Source organism: Lampetra planeri, chromosome 33 (assembly GCF_965212315.1).
Source record: "Lampetra planeri chromosome 33, kcLamPlan1.2.h2, whole genome shotgun sequence".
NCBI classification, from domain to species: Eukaryota; Metazoa; Chordata; class Hyperoartia; order Petromyzontiformes; family Petromyzontidae; genus Lampetra; species Lampetra planeri.
The window spans coordinates 12,230,815-12,252,165 of NC_136139.1; the positions used below are offsets into that span (position 1 = coordinate 12,230,815).

Genomic DNA, 21,351 nt, shown 5'->3' on the forward strand with positions numbered 1-21,351 from the left:
CAGCCGGGACGGCTGCGAGCTGTACGGGGGGGGGTGATGTAGGGGTGTTACGGAGAGGCTGTATACATAGGATCACACGGGAAACAAACACAGTGGGCAGGGCTTTGTGAGTGCACGGGGAGGTGCTCTCAACGACGTCCGCACCGGGCAGCCTGGGGGGCTGGCCCGGAGTTGTGATCCCCCGGGGGCCCCACCCCTCAGCGGGGGGTTTTGGTATAAAAGGGGATGAGCCGGAGAGCTCGGGGTACAATGTTAAAGCTAAACCAGTGAAGACCGAAGATCGTCTAGCTAGAGCCCTGGACTCCCCTGGGTCGCCGCCCTTGTCAGGGCCGCGCAGGACCGAGCCAGCGGCGTGGTCCCGAGAACCAGAGCTAGTGCTCTGGGACTCCGGGTACCGTAGCCCGACTTACCAGTGTCGGGCCAGACAGCCTCCCCTAGCCCGTTAGTGGAGGACTAGGAGGTAGGTCAGAGATAGCTAGCAGTGTATTCCCAGCTAGCCGGGTGAGGGGGCCGATACCCCCTCCAGTGTTGTATGTCCGCGGTTGTGACAACTGTTGCGGAATAAATACGTGTGCCTCAACCCCGGCGTCCAAGAGTCCTCAACGATATTACACTAGTGACGAATTGGCATGTTCTGTTTATGTGAGAACCCTTACTAGTTGGATGTGTCAGATGATGGCGGGTTTTAACGACATATTTATATATTTACGCGATCTAACCCAAAAACCTCTATTATACATGACCCCCGACATAGGAATGTATATTTTCCACCACTCGCTCTGCAAGCACTGTAAACGGGAGACGAGCATTTGAGCAGCAAATCCCCCCTTCTGACTTCTCGACCTCCGCTCCCCCGCGTTTTTTCCCCACAGACTTGGAGGAGCCCCGGCTCACGGTGCACCAGTACGCGGCCGCCACGCGCCAGTACTTCTATGCGGAACGCACCGTGTTCCTGCGCTGCGAGGCGCGCTCCAGCCCGGCGGCGCGGCACACCTGGTATCGCGGGGCGCAGCCTCTGCAGCAGGGCGCCGACAGCGGTGTGGACATCTACGAGCCGCTGTTCACGCACGTAGGGACCACCACACACTCGCAGATGCGCGCATGCGTCATTCGCCACCGCCGCTTGCTGCCACCGTGGTAGTGTAAAAAATATATGTTAAACACAGTTGCTGGGCAAAGGCCGGACATGTCAAGCGGACAACAACACACCAAGCACTGTCAGAACTTGCAGAAGATTCAAGTTAACACGCTTCTCAAATTGGGCGAGATCATAAAAGCTTGGAAAGAGACGATCGGATGGAATTCCAGAGTGAAGCAATGTGAGGAAATACGCAGAAAGACAAGTGAGGTGGCCTGCAGTGCGGTGTGTGAGTGGGTAGGTGAGTGATTGGGTGGGGATATTGTTGTGACCTCCAGGGTGGTAAGTGAGTGGCTAGGTAAATGATTGAGTGATTGGGTGTGTTGTTGTGACCTGCAGTGTGGTGAGTGAGTGGGTAAGTGAGTGGGTGGGTGTGTTGTCGCGATCTGCCTTGTGGTGAGTGGGTAGGTGAGTGATTGGGTGAGTGGGTGTGTTGTTGTGGCCTGTATGGTGGTGAGTGGGTAGGTGAGTGATTGAGTGAGTGAGTAGGTATGTTGTCGTGACCTGCAGGGTGGTGAGTGAGTGGGTAGGTGAGTTATTGGGTGAGTGGGTGGGTGTGTTATTGTGACCTGCAGGGTAGTGGTTGAACATAATGTGGATGAGACGAAAAATAGTCAGTCTGGCATTAAGAGTCTTCTGCAGGGGTGGGGGAGAAATCCAATGGGTGAAGTTCACGGGAACGATAACGCAAGGTTAGTAGTGACCAGAACGGCGTCTCCCCAACAGGCAGACACGAACATCCTCAAGCTGAAGAATCTGCGTGCACAGGACTACGCCAACTACACGTGTGTCGTGTCTGTGGGCAGCGTGTGCAACATTCCGGCTCGTGCAGCTTTTTTCCCGCTCACGCGCACTACCGGTGAGCAGTTGGCGAGGTTCAATGGGGATGTCCCATCGCCATTCTCGTTTGAAGATGTTGCTTTGAGAGTAAATGTTAAAATGTGCGTGGGGGGAGTCTATCGAGAGGAGCAGAGATAGGGCTGTGCTCACACATCTAATAACACAATAATGGGTCATTGGAAAGCTACCAGTTCCCACTGATCTATATTAAATGCATTATTATTTTATACAGCAGAACAATATGCCAATCTGACGATGTCATGACCGTGAGTGGTTCTACTTTGATGTCAATGCCAGTCTGGGGTGATCACATAAACACAGCCGTAGCACGTTCGCCACTTGTTTTGTCGAGGTTTTAGGTTTGAATCTGGCAGGTCACCCGAAGTAATACCGGAGGTGTGTTAACCATAAAATCTGCGTCACAGTGCAACGTGACAGATCCTGTGATGTCATTCTGTGATGTAATTCGAAGAAGAGTCGGCCATTGTGTGCCAGCATCACGGTCCAAATTTTCCAAAAATTATTCCTCCTGTGAAAACTTAGCAAATAAAGTACCTTGAGATACTCTAGAATTCAGATGTTGCAGGGTACCATGTTGTACAAAATTATGTAAAACCATGCCATCTTCAATCAGTGCTGAGGCTCAAAGCTGCTCGGACACTGTCAAGAATAGCAGCTGGTACTTCGAGGTCTGAACAGGAGTTTTTATTCTGTGCAACATTCTACCATTGCAGAGACGGCCCACAGACACAGGCGTTTGATGATCTCAGGCTCACACAAAATGATTACATCTGCGGCTATTTTTATAACATGCCCAAATTATTTTGTTCATAATCTGTATGACTACTGGCCAAGTAGCTCCATGGTAGAGCGAGTGACTCGCAATTGGAAGGTTGCGAGTTCAACTTCTGGTTGGGGGTTGACTCAAACGATCATCCTTCCGGAGTTAGTAACAAGTAAACCCGTAAAAACAAAGTTTTTCACTCTAAATCCTTTATATGCGTGGCGGCTAGAGTCCTCTCGTCCTCTGGCTTGAGATGGCTGCAATCTATGGGTCAGATGATTGTCTGCCAGTATTAAGCAATTGGTAATTAAATATTTAATTAGTTTTCCCTAAACAGTGTAAAATTTTGGAAAAAAATTCACGAAAATTTATTGTCACACACAACGAGTCTGTGTGGAAAATGTCAGCTCGATTGGATCACGGGAAGTGGGTTAAAAAACGAGCGAAAGATTTGCACGGTCCTAAGCAAGCAAGCGAACTTAATATAAAGGATTTAATAATATATTCGCCTGTCGAGGACGCGGGGATCGATCCCGCGACCTTTGGCATAGGAAGTGAGGGCGCTACCAACTGCGCTACTCCGCCACGGCCTGTGGAGGGGTTACGTTCTGGGCTCTTACACTGTGACGTTCAGCGAAAGCCACGAATGAGTTCTATTTGAATATATGTAAAATACAATTTTTTTGCCAAAAAGTGTAACATTTTGGGAATTTTTTTCACGAACATTAATTGTCACGCACAACGAGTCTGTGTGGAAAATGTCAACTCGATTGGATCACGGGAAGTGGGTTAAAAAACGACCAAAAGATTTACACGGTCGTAAGCAAGCAAGTGTAGGGGTGTTAGAGAGAGAGCCGTTATGCATGGCAGCTTATGGGAAACAAACACAGTGGGCGGGGCTACGTGAGTGCACGGGGGGGTGCTCTCAACGACGTCCGCACCAGGCAGCCCGGGGCCCCACCCCTCAGCGGGGGTGGAGTATAAAGGGGGATGTGTCAGAGGGCTTGGGGCAGAATGTTAAAGCTAAACCAGTGAAGACCGAAGATCGTCTAGCTAGAGCCCTGGACTCCCCTGGGACGCCGCCCTTGTCAGGGCCGCGCAGGACCATAGCCCGACTTACCAGTGTCGGGCCAGACAGCCTCCCCTAGCCCGTTAGTGGAGGACTAGGAGGTAGGTCAGAGATAGCTAGCAGTGTATTCCCAGCTAGCCGGGTGAGGGGGCCGATACCCCCTCTAGTATTGTATGTCCACAGTTGTGACTACTTGTACGGAATAAATACGTGTGCCTCACCAACGGTGTCCAAGAGTCATCAACGGTACTTCATCTGGTGTCAGAACAACTACGAACATGGACACGCGCCGGACAGCTCGAGCCGGAGTACCGCAGGTGGAGGACACCGCTGAAATTGTCGAGCCCGAGACGGCTCAACAAGACATCGTGCAGCCAGGGCCGGACACATTCTTACCGGGGCATCAGGATGAAGAGGAGCCGCCATCAGAAGGGCTGAGGCTGGCTCACGCGAGGCTGGCGGAGCTGCTTTACGCCGCTGCCGCCACACTCGAACACATCACGCGGCTGGGGGCTGGTGGACCACCACGGGGCGAGGAGAACCGACGTCCGATGCGCCTTCCCGCCATCTCAACGGATTCAAACTTTGAATCTCCCGCCATCGCCGCAGCAGCTGCTGAGGGCGTGGCCGGCCTGAACCTCGGGTCCAACATCGCTCTCGCTGGGGCTGCCGCGTCACCGCCAGCGGAGGGAGCGTCATCACGGCTGCGACAGGCGATACCATCTGCCGTTCGCGCCGAAGCGCAGCCGAGTTACGGGGACAGCAGCCTGCGAGCTTCCATGGCGACCGCTGCGCTGCACCAACGGCTGCCTCCGCTCAAAGAGTTTGTTGGCGCGGAGGGCGACTGGGGCGGCTTCCAGCGACGCTTCCTCGCCCACCAAGAAATGGCACGGTAGTCGGATGCTGAGGCTCTCTGCGCGCTGCCGGCGCTCCTCGACAGCGACGCACTCGCCGCCCTTACATCGGCGCCGAGGGAGAAGCGCTCCACGCTACAGATGGCGCTGCAGTTGCTGGCCGGGGTCTACGGACCTTCAGCGGAATGCAGGCAGCAGTTTTACGATCGCCAGCGGGGTGCAAAGGAGTTGCCCCTGGCGTACAGGACGAGTCTCCTGGCACTGGCGAAGACGGCCTTCCCTCGAATGGACGACGACGGCGTGGACGCCATGGTCACAGAAAAAATCCTCCTGCTGGCAGACGACCTGGACATCGCCGTCGTTGCACAGGAGGACACGGAGATGAGTTCCCTCCAGGCTGCGCGGCTCCCCCACGCCAACCTGCTGTCACAGCGTCGGAAAGCCAGCAGGGCAGCGGCCGGGCGTGCGGTGGCTGCAGCCACCCTCCCGGCGGAGGAGGTTTACGCCGTCGACCGTCGACGGCAGCAGGGGACGGGAGCACGGTCGGGCCGGGATGGGTCGAGCTGCTTCGACCGTCCGTCATCGCCGCCGGCGCTCCCGCGTTGCTTCAACTGCGGCGTCCGTGGCCATGTCGCCTCGGGGTGCCGCTCTCCTCGGCAGCGCGGGACGACGCCTCGACAGGACGCCGGCCCTCCTCCTCCCAAGCTCCATCAACATAATCCGGCGAGTCGCGGCACCCCTCATGTTTGGCCCAAGCACACACTCGTCACACACTCGCACACCGCAACGAACGGGGGGCCGACATTGCGCTGCGACGGGCCAACACGCACCACTATGGGGACTCAAATCGAACCCAGGCAGTGGTCCATGTTGGCCCATCACGTTGTGGCCGCGTCGTCGGGGTCGTCGGCCGTGGTGGGACACATTGACGGGGTGGAGGTACGCATCCTGGTCTATACGGGGGCATCGGCGACCATCATTTCCGAACTCATTTACAATATTCTACCTGTCCAGAGCCATCCTTTACTGCTGGTTAACGTCCCATTCTATGCTGCTAACGGGGGCTCTCTTGGCATCATTGGACAGATTCGAGCGCAAATTTGTATCGGGGATATCAAATTGTCGGGCCCGATTTTTGTTTCCTCCTCGCTGGCGGTTCCGTGCCTGCTGGGGACGGACTTCTTGGGCAAAATGCCGATTCGTATTTTAATAGACCAGGGATGCATTGAGCTCCCGTCGGGACGACGCATGGCGTTCCTGCCTTCCCCTACTGCGGCTCGGACGGCGTTCGTAACAGTACCAGCGTTCGTCGTTAAAACAGTTCGTGTGCCGCCGGGAGCTCAAATGTTGGTGCCTCTAAAACTTCGTCGGCCCTTCGCTGAGGGCATTGGGGACCAGGGAATTCTGCTGGGACCATCTAGGGCCGGGGTTAGTGGACCTCATTTGATTCCGGCCCAGACCGTCGTAAGAGGGGACGGGGACCCTTTCATCGCGGTCCTCAATGTGGGGTCGCAGACAGTGGTAGTTCCTCAAGGGACGGTGCTTGCTCACGCGACGCCGGTGCCCTGCGAGGAACCTGTTGCGAATCACGTCGGCACTGCTCCCCGGCCGCACTCACATTCGGACAGCGATGGAGGGTGGCTCGATGCGCTTTGTGCGGGATCGACGGACCTGTCAAATTCAGAGCGCCAACAGCTTAGAACGCTACTGCGGGAATTTTCCGACGTTTTCAGTCGGGACAAATACGATTTGGGTTGCACTCATCTGCTGCGTCACCATATTGACACGGGTGACAGCGCGCCAATACGCCAGAATCCGTTTCGGTTAAGTCCCGCCGAAAAGGACCATGTCAAATCGGCTATTGATGACATGTTAGCCGCCGACATCATTTTTCCTTCCACCAGCCCTTGGGGAGCGCCGATCGTCCTGGTTAAAAAGCAGGATGGCTCGTTGCGGTTTTGCGTTGATTTTCGGCGCCTTAACAAAATTTTGGTTGCCGACGCATACCCGCTCCCACAGATGGATGAATCGCTGGACGCCTTGGCGGGAGCGTGATTCTTCTCCACACTGGATTTACTTTCGGGATTCTGGCAGCTTCCTCTGGACGATGATTCAAAGCCTAAAACTGCTTTCCGTACACCGCACGGCCTGTTCCAATTCAACCGGTTGCCGATGGGCTTACACTCAGCGCCGGCAACTTTCCAGCGTTTGATGGAATTGGTTTTGGCTGGATTGCAATGGGAGTCATGCCTGATTTATTTGGATGACGTTATCGTCTTTAGTAAAACTTTTGACGAACATCTCCAGAGGTTGCGGGCGGTTTTCCTAAAGATGCGGGCTGCTAATTTGAAATTCAAACCCCAAAAATGTCATTTGTTACGCGATTCGGTGCGTTATTTTGGGCACATCGTGGGGCGCTCAGGTATTGCTACCGATCCCGCCAAAACGCAGTGTGTCAGCTCCTGGCCGACTCCCACCTCGGTGGGAGAGGTCAGGAGTTTCATTGGCTTCGCGTCGTATTACCGACGGTTCGTCGCTGATTTTGCGACGATTGCCAAACACCTACACGCTTTAACATCAAAAGGGGTTCGGTTCCACTGGGGTCAGGAGGAGGAGGCTGCTTTCTGCTCCCTTCGGGACGCCCTGGTAAAAGCTCCTCCCTTGATTTACCCCGATTTTTCGGAACCATTTTTGCTCGACACCGATGCGAGCAACACGGGTATTGGGGGCGTGCTTTCCCAGGTGGTTGACGGCGTGGAACGGGTGGTTGCGTACGGCAGTCGGGTGTTGTCTCCAGCGGAGCAAAGATATTGTGTCACCCGTAGGGAACTGTTGGCAATTGTCTATTTCATCCAACAGTATCGCCCATATCTGTACGGTCGGCATTTCACCGTCCGCACAGATCATGCGGCACTGCATGATCTCCAACCATCGGGACAATTGTCCCGATGGTTGGAGATCCTCCAGGATTTTGATTTCGAAACCACCTACCGTAAGGGCGTTCGCCACACCAACGCGGACGCTCTGTCGCGCATGCCAACCACCTCCGAATGTGCATGCCTCCTGGGGTCGGGACGTTGCAAGCCAGCAGGGGACATGCCGGTTCCGGTCCTGGCGGCCGCCGCCGACGACGAAACATTGCTTCCAAATTCTATCGCACAACAGGGAAAAGATTCCCTGCTGGGTTTGCCTGTTAATGAATGGGGGCGCCTCCAGATGGAGGATACCTCCCTCCTCGCGTCGCGTCGTCGCGCCGGGGAGGCGGGGCGGGGGACGGGTGATGCCGACGCATGGGAAATGCACGCGGGGTTGCTGATGCATTGGGACGGGAAATCCCATCGACACCGGCTGGTGGTCCCTTCTGGGTTACGGGGTAGGGTGGTGTGGGCTGCTCATGAGCGCCTCCTCCACCTGGGTACCCAAAAGACCCTCGCCTTGCTCCAGGTTGATTTTTTTTGGCCAGGCATGACGAGGGATGTCGCAGATCTGTTGGCATCATGCCCTCGGTGTGCGCAGCAAAAACCACCAGCACGGGAGTCAAACCCGCCTTTGCAGTCTATCAGAGTCTCCAGAGTGAACGAACTTGTCGCGCTGGATATTCTGGGGCCATTTCCCGCCACCCCTAGGGGCAATAGATATTTGTTGACCGGGGTGGAATACTTTACGCGCTGGCCTATGGCCTGGCCCCTGGCCAACCAGTCGGCAGCAGCCATCGTGGAGGCCTTTGTCCAAGGTTACGTCATGGACAAAGGTGCTCCGGAGCGGCTGCTGACCGACCAGGGAAAACATTTTTCCGGCAAACTCCTCCAACAGGTCTGTGAGCTCCTGGGAACGAAAAACATTCGTACCTCTCCCTATCACCCGCAAACTGACGGGATGGTCGAGCGTCTGCATCGAACCATCACGTCTATGTTGTCGCAGCAGGTTTCGGACTCACAGACCGATTGGGACTTGCAAATTCAAGGGGTCCTGGCAGCATACAGATTGGCCCCCCATGCTGCGACGGGATTTTCACCCTTCTTCCTCATGTATGGCCGCGAACCTGACCCACCTGTTCGGGCACAGCTGCAGATCCCCGCGCCGCTGGGAAAAACTAAATTGGCCGACCATGTTAAATTTAACCTTGCGAAATTGACTGAGGCACGGGATGCTGCCATGCTAAATTCCGACAGGCGTCAGAAAGCGAATGAGCGCCGCAGACTGGGTCGCGCGCACGTGCTACAGTGGAAGCCGGGGGACAGGGCATGGCTGCACTGTCCCCAGGTACCACTCGTGACCTCCTCAAAACTGGTGCGGCCGTGGCGGGGCCCCGTCGAGGTGGTCGAGGTTTTGCGGCCTCAGTGCGTTCGCATCAAATGGGGGAAGCGCCGGTGGTTTGTGCACCCCTCTAGGCTGAAACCCTTCGTTGCGGTGCGAAGCCCCACTCCACACACGCGTGGCCAAACATGTGGGGGGTCGGCCGACTCAAAGGGTCCGTCTCTGCTGCTCTCGCCTGACGTGTTGCCGGCTGTCCCGCCCCCAGGTGCACCAGGAATGACGGGCTCCCGCCCAACAACCCCTACGGGGGATGCCGAGGGTCTCGCGACATCAAGCGCAGACTCACTTCGAAATGGACAGCTGCCACCGGATGGTCCGCCATCCGGGGTTGCCCCGTGTGACGGGCCTGCGGCAAGGACGCGCGCAAGAATGCGCAGACTCTTGTGATGCACAAAAAGAAGATTTTTTATTTATTTATTTTTTTCACGTGTATGGTTACTGTGCGCTGCGTCGGTTGTGTGCTCCTGGCACATTGTGTTGTGTTGTGTGTGTGTTGGGGGTTCCTTGCGATTTGTATACACGTTGCTTTTACGGAATTCGTATTTATTCGGGGGGGGTGCGTCGGGTTGTTTTCCCTTCGGGGTTTTCTGGTTCTTGTTGTTGTTCTCTTCGCGTTATGTTGAAAAATAGTGAGGCACACGCGCGGTCAGGGGGTAAATGCGCTTTTATTGTCGTTTTTTTTGTATGTTGGCAGCCGGGACGGCTGCAAGCTATGCGGGGGGGGGGGGGGGGGGTGATGTAGGGGTGTTAGAGAGAGAGCCGTTATGCATGGCAGCTTATGGGAAACAAACACAGTGGGCGGAGCTACATGAGTGCACGGGGGGGGTGCTCTCAACGACGTCCGCACCAGGCAGCCCGGGGCCCCACCCCTCAGCGGGGGTGGAGTATAAAGGGGGATGTGTCAGAGGGCTCGGGGCAGAATGTTAAAGCTAAACCAGTGAAGACCGAAGATCGTCTAGCTAGAGCCCTGGACTCCCCTGGGACGCCGCCCTTGTCAGGGCCGCGCAGGACCGAGCCAGCGGCGTGGTCCCGAGAACCAGAGCTAGTGCTCTGGGACTCCGGGTACCGTAGCCCGACTTACCAGTGTCGGGCCAGACAGCCTCCCCTAGCCCGTTAGTGGAGGACTAGGAGGTAGGTCAGAGATAGCTAGCAGTGTATTCCCAGCTAGCCGGGTGAGGGGGCCGATACCCCCTCTAGTATTGTATGTCCACAGTTGTGACTACTTGTACGGAATAAATACGTGTGCCTCACCAACGGTGTCCAAGAGTCATCAACGGTACTTCACAAGCAAGCACGCAAGCACGCAAGCAAGCAAGTAAGCGAACTTAATATAAAGGATTTAAAAAGAGATATACTTCGCCTCTGTCATAGCAATGTGGAATTTCTACCACAGGCTCAGGGCTGTAAACTGCAGTGCTCATTGGAGAAGGTAATCACTGTGACTTTGCCTACCGTATGAGCGACATTGTGAGACGCACATACGACAATGGTCAATGGCTGCACCAATAGTTGACGTCACACTCATCAGCATGGGATCATGCGGCAGTGATGGGGGACTGCGAGCACGGTCACACGGTGGAGACTGCTTGGCGCGACGGCCGTCACACACACGCCCCAAAGGGCGTGCAACAAATGCTACACTCATGAGTGACAACGAGCAGCCACATGCATGCCGGCGAATTGGGTCTGTGATTAACCTCCACGGTGACTCCGGTCACTTAAAATCATTATTGAGGATGATTGGAGAGCAAAACTACACACAGACGAGAAAAGAAATTTTGGCCATGCGATTGTCAAAGTTTTCTTTGTGTCTTCTGTGACGTCATGAGTTGTCAGAGTCACACACTTGCCAGGGTTATATTGCATAAATATGAATGTGTCGTTAAACCCGCCACCACCCGACACAACCAATTATTAAGGTTTGTCACGTAAACAAAGCATGCCAATTCGTTACGAGTTCAGTACACCAGTCTTTTGGAGAGTAAACCCACAACATCTACAATTCGAGTACTATTTTTAACCGGTGATTACAACCAGCATAAATCAGGCGATAACCAGAATTGTGTCAATAACCAGCAATTACTGGCAAAACGTTGTACTCGAATGATCGATTTTTCGATTTAGAGCTTTCGTGACTGCAGGGATTCATCTTCTTGGTTCTTTCGGTAAAGTCACGTAGAAGGGAAGTAATAAAATAATAAAAATAAAACATAATAAAATAATTCTCACGACGTTTCGGGCTAAAACGCAAGCAGCCGGCTTCAGATGAAGAATGAGACACTGCCAAGCTTGGAGCTTATATATAAGCTGGGTTGGAGGTGGAAGAAGAGCGCCTTGACAAAAGAATTTGCATATCAAGAGGAATTTAGCATATTCATGGGAAATGCGTAGGAGGTGGGCGGGGGGGGGCAAATAATGCATTCACAGGGAATGCATTATTTGCTCCGCTGCGGGTCTCCTGCCACCGCTCTCCCATTGACATGTTTCATTGCTTCTACATACTATTAACATTCCCTCCCTTTGTTAATGTTACCCCCTACCCCCTCCCTTTGATGCTGCTAATCCTGCATAATGCATGGGCATAATATGACTTTGAATATTAATATTAACAACAAACAATAATATAATTACGTCCTAGACCAGCTGAAGCATAATCGGCGATGATGTCACGCCAGCCATGTTGCTTGGAGAACGTCATGGAGGCCATGCTGTATGGGATTGTCTTCCTCGCAGATGATTGGCCTGTGCAGTGGGAGTGATGACGCAATCCCTGCCATGCCCACAGCATTGTGATCTCACGAGGACTCCGTATTGCCTTTTAAATTTGCATACGCTTCACTGACATTTCTCTTGACTCAACCTTTTATCACTGCCAATCCTCCCCGACACCCCCCCCCTGTCCACCCGACCATAGCTCCTCCCGTCCTGGAGCACCCCACATCGGAGCAGCTCGTGGTGGAGCCAGGGGAACGCGTGCGTCTACGGTGCGCCGTCATAAAGGGCGACCCCATCCCCTCAGTCACGTGGTCAAGAAGCCCAGGGGGTCTCCCTCCCACGTGCCTCATTGGCAAAGACAACTTGACCATCCAGTCAGTCCGCGAGAGCGACTCGGGCACCTACACTTGCCTCATTAGTAACGGTGTCGGGGGAGCCGTGCGCAGAGCCATCAACGTCACAGTGAGATGTATGCTGCACCATCTTAACACGCGCACACCTTACCCTACATACATACACACCTTACGTTACACACATCTTACCCTTCACGCGCACACACCTTACCCTACACACGCACACACCTTACCCTACACACGCACACACAACCCCATAGGATACGTGCAGCCCTGCCTACATACGCACACATACACCAGATACATGCAGCACCACCCAAAGACAAAAATCCCCCGTATACCCTTAATAGACTGTTGGGGCAAATGCTGTTTGTGAGCACCTATGAAGGTCGGCACAGTACATGAGGGGGTGGGTGGCCAACAACACGCCTGACCGCCTTTGTCTCCCCATTGACGATGTTTGCACACTGCACCAGGTACTCATTTGAGGCTGAGTCGACCTAGGGCAGGCCCAGGACCGTTTCAAATAATCGCCACTAGTGTTGGCCGTGAGCAGGCGCCGGGTTCATAGCACAGTTCATAGCACAGTGCGCTAACCACTGCGCGACCGTTCTCCCCCAGCACCACCTACAAAAGACAAAGATCCCCCGTATAGCCTTAACAGACTGTAGGGGCAAGTGCTGTTAGCGAGCACCATGCCCGACCGCCTTTGCCTCCCCAATGGCAATGTTTACACATTGCACGAGGTACTCATTTGAAGCTGATTCGACCTTGGGGAGGCCCAGAACCGGTTCAGATAATCGTCACTGGTGTTGGCCGTGAGCGGGAATCGAACCCGGGTTGCCGGGTTCATAGCGCAGCGCGCTAACCGCTACACTATCGCTCCCACCACCTACACACGCAGACACACACACTCACATCTGGGTCACCTACATGCCCCACTATCAATACACGCACAAACACCAGTTATGAATTGCATCAACGACATAGGTGGGTGACCCAGGTCACATGCAAATGAGACTTTATCCTTGTCTACTGAGTTCTCACCTGGGTAAACAAACTTGAACACGCAGTATTGAGGGTATTTATTTGCCAATTGCCCTTGACAACATGCCACAATCCCTTCATGCCGTATATGAGAATTGTACGGTTCTTAAAAGTAATTGTCCAATACAATTTTCGTTACAGGAAATGTATTTAACTTAATGTTTAAATGTCCTTTCTAATGTCGTTATTTTTCCCATGATTTCTCGATGTGGTTGCTTTTTATCTGAGATTTATTTTTGCTCTTATTTCTAATTGGTTGTCTCTCCTCTGATTCCTAAGTTGGTTGTCTATACTCTGATATATGTACGTGTATATCTTATATTTTTGTACTTGTTTTTATGTTATTGCTTTTTAAAACGTAGGCCTTTGCGACTAATATTATCCATAATACACGTTTTTTTGGTTAGATTGCGTAAATATGAATGTGCTTAAAACCACAGCCATTTAGTAAGGGTTGTCACATGAACAAAACGTGCCAATTAGTTACGAGTTCAGCACACCGGTGTGTTGAAGAGTAAACCCACAGCATTTACAATTGAGTACCGTGACGTTTCGCCACTAATTACAACCAGAGTCAATGGTTATTGCTTTTGTCATTTTGGTGAGCCGGGACACTCTCGCACAAACCACACCGCGCTGGCCTCTTGAGCTCTCGCCTGGCTAACACAAAACAAATTTGTTCCCTCAAATTCGATCTCACGTCAAACTGTTTTTTTTGCGTTTTTCCCTCAGCGCTCCGTCGGGGTCGCTTCTGGATCACACCTGACCCATACCATGAGGACGACAACATCCAGATTGGACGAGAGGTGAAGATCTCGTGCCAGGTGGAGGCCGTCCCTATCGAGGAGCTCTCCTTCGCGTGGTACCGCAACGGGCGCATGCTGCGGTCCTCCGACCGCCTCCTGATCTCCAAAAGTGACTCGGACTTCGCGCCGGGCACCTCGAGCCTCGACATCATCGACCTCAGGTTCACGGACTTCGGGACGTACACGTGTACAGCGCGGCTGTCGCGCGCGCGCACCCTAAGCGACATTAGCATGGACGTCAACATTTCCAGCAGCACGGGTGAGAATGTGAAGGAAGCCGGCCTGGTGCTGGCAAACATAAACGCTTCCAAGGTCACGGCTGTAGATTCCGATCAGGAAGCCACTGCAGCTATGCACTTTTAAATCTAGATTGGAAACTAATTTCTTTGAAACTGTTCCTTGTGTTTAGTTTGTCCTTCCCCCGCACATCCGATTAGCGCGATTGGCTACGTACGCTTCGAAAGAAGTTCAACATACATACACACATACAAGGTCTGTTACATTAAGATTTCAGTAAAATGTAGTTAACCACTGTGCAAGGCATATTGACGGGTTGTGCTTGCCTGCTGTTTGTAAGAGCACACCTTTGTGTGTCATTAATTATAATTGCTTTGAACTTGTCCACATTTTCATGTGATTAGTCGATGATGTCTTGCTTCAATGAGCGCTGAGGCTGGGCTCATCTCTGTTCACAGCCCTGAGCCCATCGTGGAAATTCCAAATTGCTATGGCAGAGGCAAGTGTCTCCATAGGTCAACCAGTGTTGCCTTCCCAACACAATACAACTCTTTTTACTGTCCCCAGAGGAATAATGGGTGGAGTTAACCACTAAACAGGATTTGACTCTCAACCTTCGAATTTTGATGTGAAGTTTTCGTGACTGCAAGAATCCATACTCTTTGGTTCTCAAACGTATATATAACCTCTTGTTGCAACATCCCTTTCTTGTTCAGCAGTTCTACTGCTGTATCTTTCTACCTGATGACGATTGCTTGTGTTGCGATCGAAATGTCGTGATTTATTATTGTTCTACCTACGTGACTTTGCTGAAAGAACCAAAGAGTATAGCCTTCCAATAGCGAGCAACGTGCCATCATGTCTGGTTAATTCACCACAGCTTGCCCATATATCGCTGAATAAATACTTGCCTATGATTTGTAGCTTATACTTGTGTTGAGGCGTAAAGGACAACGCGGAGGCAGTCTTCAGGTAAGGGCTTGCGCCGAAGGTTTATTAAGGGTGTAGACACTTCCCGAGGGGTAGGGGTACTGTACTGGGTCCTTCCACATGACCCTACACTCTGTATGTTCCCAATCCGGGTAGCTCCAGGGCTCTGTCCACCGAGTCGGACCGGGGGATCAGCCAACACTAACCGATCGGGGAGAGCAGCCACTCTATCGTTACCGCCGGCTTCTCTCCAGACTCTCTCTCTCTCAACTCTACCTCTGGTTCCTTCTTCAACCGTTTACCATCCCGTGCTACCACAGTGACCCCGCCTTCGTTTACGGGGTCCCCGTTAAGTACCTAGAGGAGATATGACGTCATCGCCCCCGCCCAGCGTGCATGACGTCACTTCCCACGACATCATCGCACCGGAAAACGCATGACGTCAAGTCCAGTGATGTCATCGCACCGGAAGGGCGCGCATGACGCAACGTCCCCATACTATTCAGTGGAACCTCGGTATACGACCGCTTTGGAATAAGTCGAATTTGGTATACGTCATGTTTTTTCGAGAAAAAAATGTCTTGGGATACGACGTCTTGCTTGGGATACGACGCACTTGCTAGAACTTGTATGGGTCAGGATGAGTCACCGCGTACAGTACCTGCGTATGCCCCGTTCACGACTGAGACAAAGCGAGAGTGGTGGGGTGGCGTGGGGGAGAGGGGCAGGGGACGTGGGGGAGAAGGGCGGGGGGCGTGGGGGAGAGGGGCGGGGGACGTGGGGGAGAGGGGCGGGGGGCGCGGCGGGCTGCCCCCATGGAGGGTGGAGCCCCGGGTCGAGGCGCGCGCGACGTGCGGATTGAGGCACGCCATGTGACCAGCGCAGCTGGCAGCAGCGCGGTCACACGGCTTCTGTATGCATGTTAGTAATTAGAGTCTAAATTATTTTTTACAACCCTATTAATGTATAATATGCCATCTAAAATATCATTTCTTTTCCTCTGGAACGGATTATTTCCTTTTCCTTTATTTCTTATGGGAAAAATTCGTTTGGTATACGTCATTTTCGGTATAAGTCCTACCTTCTGGAACGAATTAACGACGTATACCGAGGTACCACTGTACACTTGTGAGACCTTTGTTTAACCAGCTTTGTGAGCCGAGTAAACCGGTTGTGTGGGTCTGTGTGGGTGTCTGCAGTGCAGTGTGAGCTGAGTAACCCAGTGGCGTGGCTCTGCGTGAGTGTCCCTGCAGTGCCACCCACGATCAGTGTTCCACGTGGCCGCTCCCCTGTGGTGGTGCGGGAGGGTTCTACGGCTGATCTGCAATGCATCGTCTCCGGGAAGCCCAAGCCCGTGGTGCTCTGGTCGCGTGTGGATCGAGACGCCCTCATGCCAGACGGGGCTCCATACACGGAGAGCAATGACGGATGTCTATACCTCGCCAATGTGACGCGAGACATGGCAGGCTCCTATCGCTGCCAAACGGGCAGATTCAACGGCTTCAACGTGAGCCCCCGGGAAGCTACCGTCCAGCTCATCGTGCAGTGTGAGCGTTGTTCAATGTACTGCACTCAGCGCTCACGCCAACGAGCGAGGAGGAGGCGGTGATGGGACGGTGGTGTGGCCGGCGTGGCAGCACATTTTGCCGTTCAAGGTTTTACGTGTTAGAACTATCGCGGTGTGCATCAACCATAAAATGTGAGACGCAACCGTCCACTTCGTGTGCGATGCATGTTGAAGATCCGTCATTGACATCACTCGAAGGGGGAGCCGGCCATCTTGTGCCGGCGTTAATGGTGAAATTTTCCAGATTTTAAAAATGGCACCCTGCCAATGTCTTCGTTGAGAAACATATCGCAATCGTCACCTGTTCAGTCAAGTGGCTGCTGGTACTTTGAATACAAATTTTTCAAAGATTGTAAAGAGATCCTAAGTTAATATCAAGATAATTAATATATTTTTCGCAATCAAAGTACATTTCAGGCAGTGCACACCTGTAATCTAGGCTTTGGTAGATCACAGATTTTTGAAACTCCCAAACCCACTGGACTGGGAGGTGGCCAGTTTGTTCGCCTGTAACGCGTGTTTTCATAACGCTAATTGGATATAACGCGATTAAGTGAATGGAACTACGTCGCGCGAGTAGGAATAAGCAATTGTACGGCTGCCTCAGCATAGCATCACACAAGGCGGGATGCTGCTGGATGCTTCTAGATGTTACCCACGTGCCTCAGTCTTTGTTCAGTCAGCGTACGCATCTCACGTGTTATTGCGGACTGTGCTTCATATTTTTTTGATATATTGTTTACTATAACGCGATGTTTCTCTCACGCAGTGTTCTTTAAGAATGCAACTACCACCTTATAGGAGAAAAGACTGTACAGCAAGTGGGTTTGTGTACCCACCTGTGCAGACCTTTGAGTCCTATTCTCTAATTTGCACATGTCTTCTGCGGATACTCTTCAGTTTCCTGCATCAAGCAAAATACACATTACAAAAGAATTGGCACAACATCCCATTGCAGGATCCTCCTGAGAAAGCCTTGAGAGTCAGCGAGGCTTCTGCTGGGTAAGCAAGCACAGTAGTAATCACAACAACGACAACAAAGATAACAGACGTGCGGTGCTAAGCGGGGCGACGCGCCTGTGTGCACACAGACCCCCCCGTGGTGGAGCCGCCCACCGCCCTGCTGCGCCAGGGCTTGGGCCAGAGCGTGAGCATGGAGTGCCGCGTGCTGCGCGCGAACCCGGCTCGCATCATCGCCTACGAGTGGCGCTTCAAGGGCAAGGTGGGTCGGGGCAGCCTCGAGCGTGTCGCCAATACCTACACCAACAGCTGCCATTCGCCGCTAAGTGATGGTGACATCACCACGGCGCCTGCGCCAGGCCGGGTCCGCTTTGAGGTCACGTGAAGTGTCGAAGGCTCGCTGCTGGCAGGAGGTCACGGGACAGACCCAGGTGTCATGGGTTGACCAACTTGAGATGACAGGCATGTTCACCACCAGCTGTGCAGCCTCGCACACGCACTTCGTGCCACACAGAGGAGGACCACGTGCCCCTTCCCTTTCAATGACGTTTTCAAATCGACCATTCAGTCGACTGCTCCTTAATTATAGCGATAAAGCCATGTTCATATAGTATATTGTCAGCTTATTTTATTTTGAAACTTATCTTCCACAATGACGCTCCTGACTATTCAGTGTTATTCAAGCTTTCCGTTGAACAAGCACTCATATCTAACAGACAGAGGGGAGTCCTTGTCTGTGGCAATCTGGCAGTTCACCACCGTTGTTTCAAGCAAGTTTGACTCGACTGATGAGATACTAGATGATGGCAAAACCGGTACACAGTTTGGTTGTGTGGAACAAATACTGCTGAAAAAATCACTCCCAGAAGGCCGTGCAGCTGATGGGATGTGTAAATACATTTATTTTTTAATGGTGGGAAAGATTGGGGAACGGTGCAAGTTGTCTGTGTATGTATTTCCCTTCCTTCTAGGTTGGTTGCGTAATCCACTCATTAGATATTAATTATGTAAGTTTGCATAGTGCGTGTGCATTACACAGACTAGCAACTCGATTCCCAGAAATAGAGGGTTAGGGGTCACGACCCTTACAAGATCCCATCGTCCACACCGTCTGACCCTCGGCATTTACAAGGATAATAGCCACCATTTACCACCAAGTGACGGTGATATCATTCCAGTGCTTGTGCGAGGCTAGGTGCACTTTGAGCCTATCACGTGCAATGTGGAAAGCTGGTTGACATGAGGCTATGGGACAGACCCAGATGCTCTGGGTTAACTAACTTAGTTCACTGGTAAATGGTACCATCTGTGCTCCCTGCTATGCCACGTTGGTGTATTTCATCCACCTGGTGCTCTACCTATTGTGATCTATGCAGTCTTATTCATAGCCATTACCACACAACAAGCACGTACATATTCCATTCGAAGAGACTAACAAGGGCACTTTAACGATCACTCTGGTTCCATGGCCAATACTTCAGGCAGCGCTGCTGCTTGGTGTCCAGAGGCCGGTGCAATTGCGGCCAGATTGTAGAGCTACCGCAGGTGGCTCAGTGTTACCACAGGCGGTGACAGGCACTCTGCCATGCCACGTGCGTCTGGGCTCTGCCAGCACGGGGCTTGACCTCGGATAGCCTCTGCCGCTTTAGTGAATCGATGTAATTTCCAGCAAACATTTTTTTTACTGCACAGACGCCAAGCAAAGGCTCCAAAACGTGAAGTTTTTTGGGCCTTTGCAAGGTTATCATAGAATAGAGCTTAGAAAAAAAGACGATGGGAGGGAATTGCAAAGTCGGGCAGCACCAGGAAAAAAGCAGATAGAGATTAGTGGGGCACACGATGCCTAGTCAGCAGTGAACATCAGGAGGTACTCCACCCCTGAGCACACAGATACACTTTGTATATATCAAAGAAACCTGAGGCAATGCACAGGCGGTGGTATACAAGACAGCATAAACCCACTTTAGTTCCACAAAAAGTGATTTCCTGCTCAAATTTGCGTTGAGGTGGTGCTTTTCTCCCATGGTGTAAATTACACATTCCTATGGCAGGGGTGCGTCTACCCATAGACCAACAACCACTGTTGACTTCCCATAGATTTTACCTATCCCAGAAGGATGACATGATGAGTCAACCCTCCCCACTCTTGGTGGATAACATACCTAAAAATGAGCAGGTTGTTTCCATAAATGTTTTCAAGACTGGATATCGCCCCTTAAACTGCAGAAACTTAAAAGTAAAAAAAGTGTGCAGCACAGTACCCACTGCCGATGCATAGACTTCAGGCAATACAGCCCTATGGTCTTGCAATGCAACAGTAGGATGCGAGGAGACTGCGCGGAAGGGTCTGCAGTCGGTGTCGTCTCAGCGTGTGTGCAATGTGTACAAGACCTCAGAATCAGAATATTTATTTGTCTACCGGAGGGATCCGATGAGCTATAAAGCTATTTTTCACAGATGTCCAGTAGGGGCGGGTAACAACGTTACAACAACAAAAAACATCTACTGTTCTACACGAGCCCCCAGAGGTGATTGTCTCTCTCCGTGCCTCTATGTGCCTCTCTCCATGTCTCTGTGCCTCTCTCTATCTCTCTCCAGGTCTCTCGCTATCTCTCTACAAGTCTCTCTGCTTTGCTGTGTCTTTTCTGTTTGTTGCCTCAGGTCCCTTTGACCCCCAATTGCACAGGACCACACTAAAAAACTGAGGTGACTGCCTACATTGGTCCCCCAATGGCTTTCACTGCCCTGAGGCTGCATCTGTCCCCAATAAAACCATTGTATTCTATCTTCGGTTTATGTTCACTGTCATACGCACTACCTTCAAAATTAAAACTATACAGTATAATGGATAATTGTTTTGGTAAATGGCCCAATTGTCAGAGTATGTTTATATATGTTGTATATATGTGTAATGACATAGTGACATATACTGGTTGGAAAAGGGAAGCACGGGTACAGGCACCACTATAAACATCATCCAATCCCAAAGGGAGAGGTATCAGGGCCAAAGCTAAAGGGCGGGGCTGGCCGAGATGCTCCGGGAACCGGATAGAAGGTTCCACGAGAGGGCGTGGTCGGAGGTGGAGCCTAGCCGCGCCTACGGCAATATATGCGGAGGTGGAGGAGGACTCGTAGTCGGTGTGGGGAGCCTTGGGTCCGGACTGCGACGCTGCTCGCCGTCATCTTTCTCCGTCGTTCGGCCACGTGGCAGATCTCCTGCGAAGTCCCACCACCCTCGCCGGCACGCCGTCAACCAGCGGCCAAGCCAGGAGTGGGTGGATGGAACCACGCTGTGGGATCGACCACGTGTAGCCTGTAGGGATGCTAATATATATTTGTGTATTCGGAAAAAGAAAGAGGATAAGGTTGGCCTGTGGTGTGTCCGAATGTGAATAAAAAAGAGAGTACCCTCTCCATGACGTGTCACGGAAATCGCCCATTACATATGTATGTGTAGTGGTGGTATTGACGTGCGCCGACTGTGACAGTGATGGATCACGGGGCGGCGCGGGGTGCGGGGTTGGGCACGCGTTGTGGGCGTGGTGTGGACGCGCGCGCCGGGAGTGACAGATGACGAGGCGGCGCGGAGTGAGTGGTGAGGCACGATGAGATGTGGGAAAAGAGGATCGTAGCCAGCACCCGGCGATTGGTCGAATAAGTGGGTGCTCGCAGCGACGTCCGCAGGTGGGGTATAAAGGGGGGACGCGCGAGAGCACTCGAGGAGAGTTACCCAG

General features: G+C 52.5%; 1 protein-coding gene across 1 annotated transcript in view; it reads left to right on the forward strand.

Annotated features, from left to right (window-relative positions):
• The window catches only part of LOC144729820 (MAM domain-containing glycosylphosphatidylinositol anchor protein 2-like), a 101,211-nt gene that overhangs the window by 15,252 nt on the left and 64,608 nt on the right, over positions 1–21,351 (forward strand). Inside the window, exons 4-9 of the mRNA XM_078610333.1 lie at positions 873–1,069; positions 1,865–1,997; positions 11,917–12,186; positions 13,850–14,182; positions 16,344–16,637; positions 17,749–17,879. Of these exons, the coding sequence (XP_078466459.1) occupies positions 873–1,069; positions 1,865–1,997; positions 11,917–12,186; positions 13,850–14,182; positions 16,344–16,637; positions 17,749–17,879 (1,358 nt within the window). The remainder of the gene's footprint in view (positions 1–872; positions 1,070–1,864; positions 1,998–11,916; positions 12,187–13,849; positions 14,183–16,343; positions 16,638–17,748; positions 17,880–21,351) is intronic.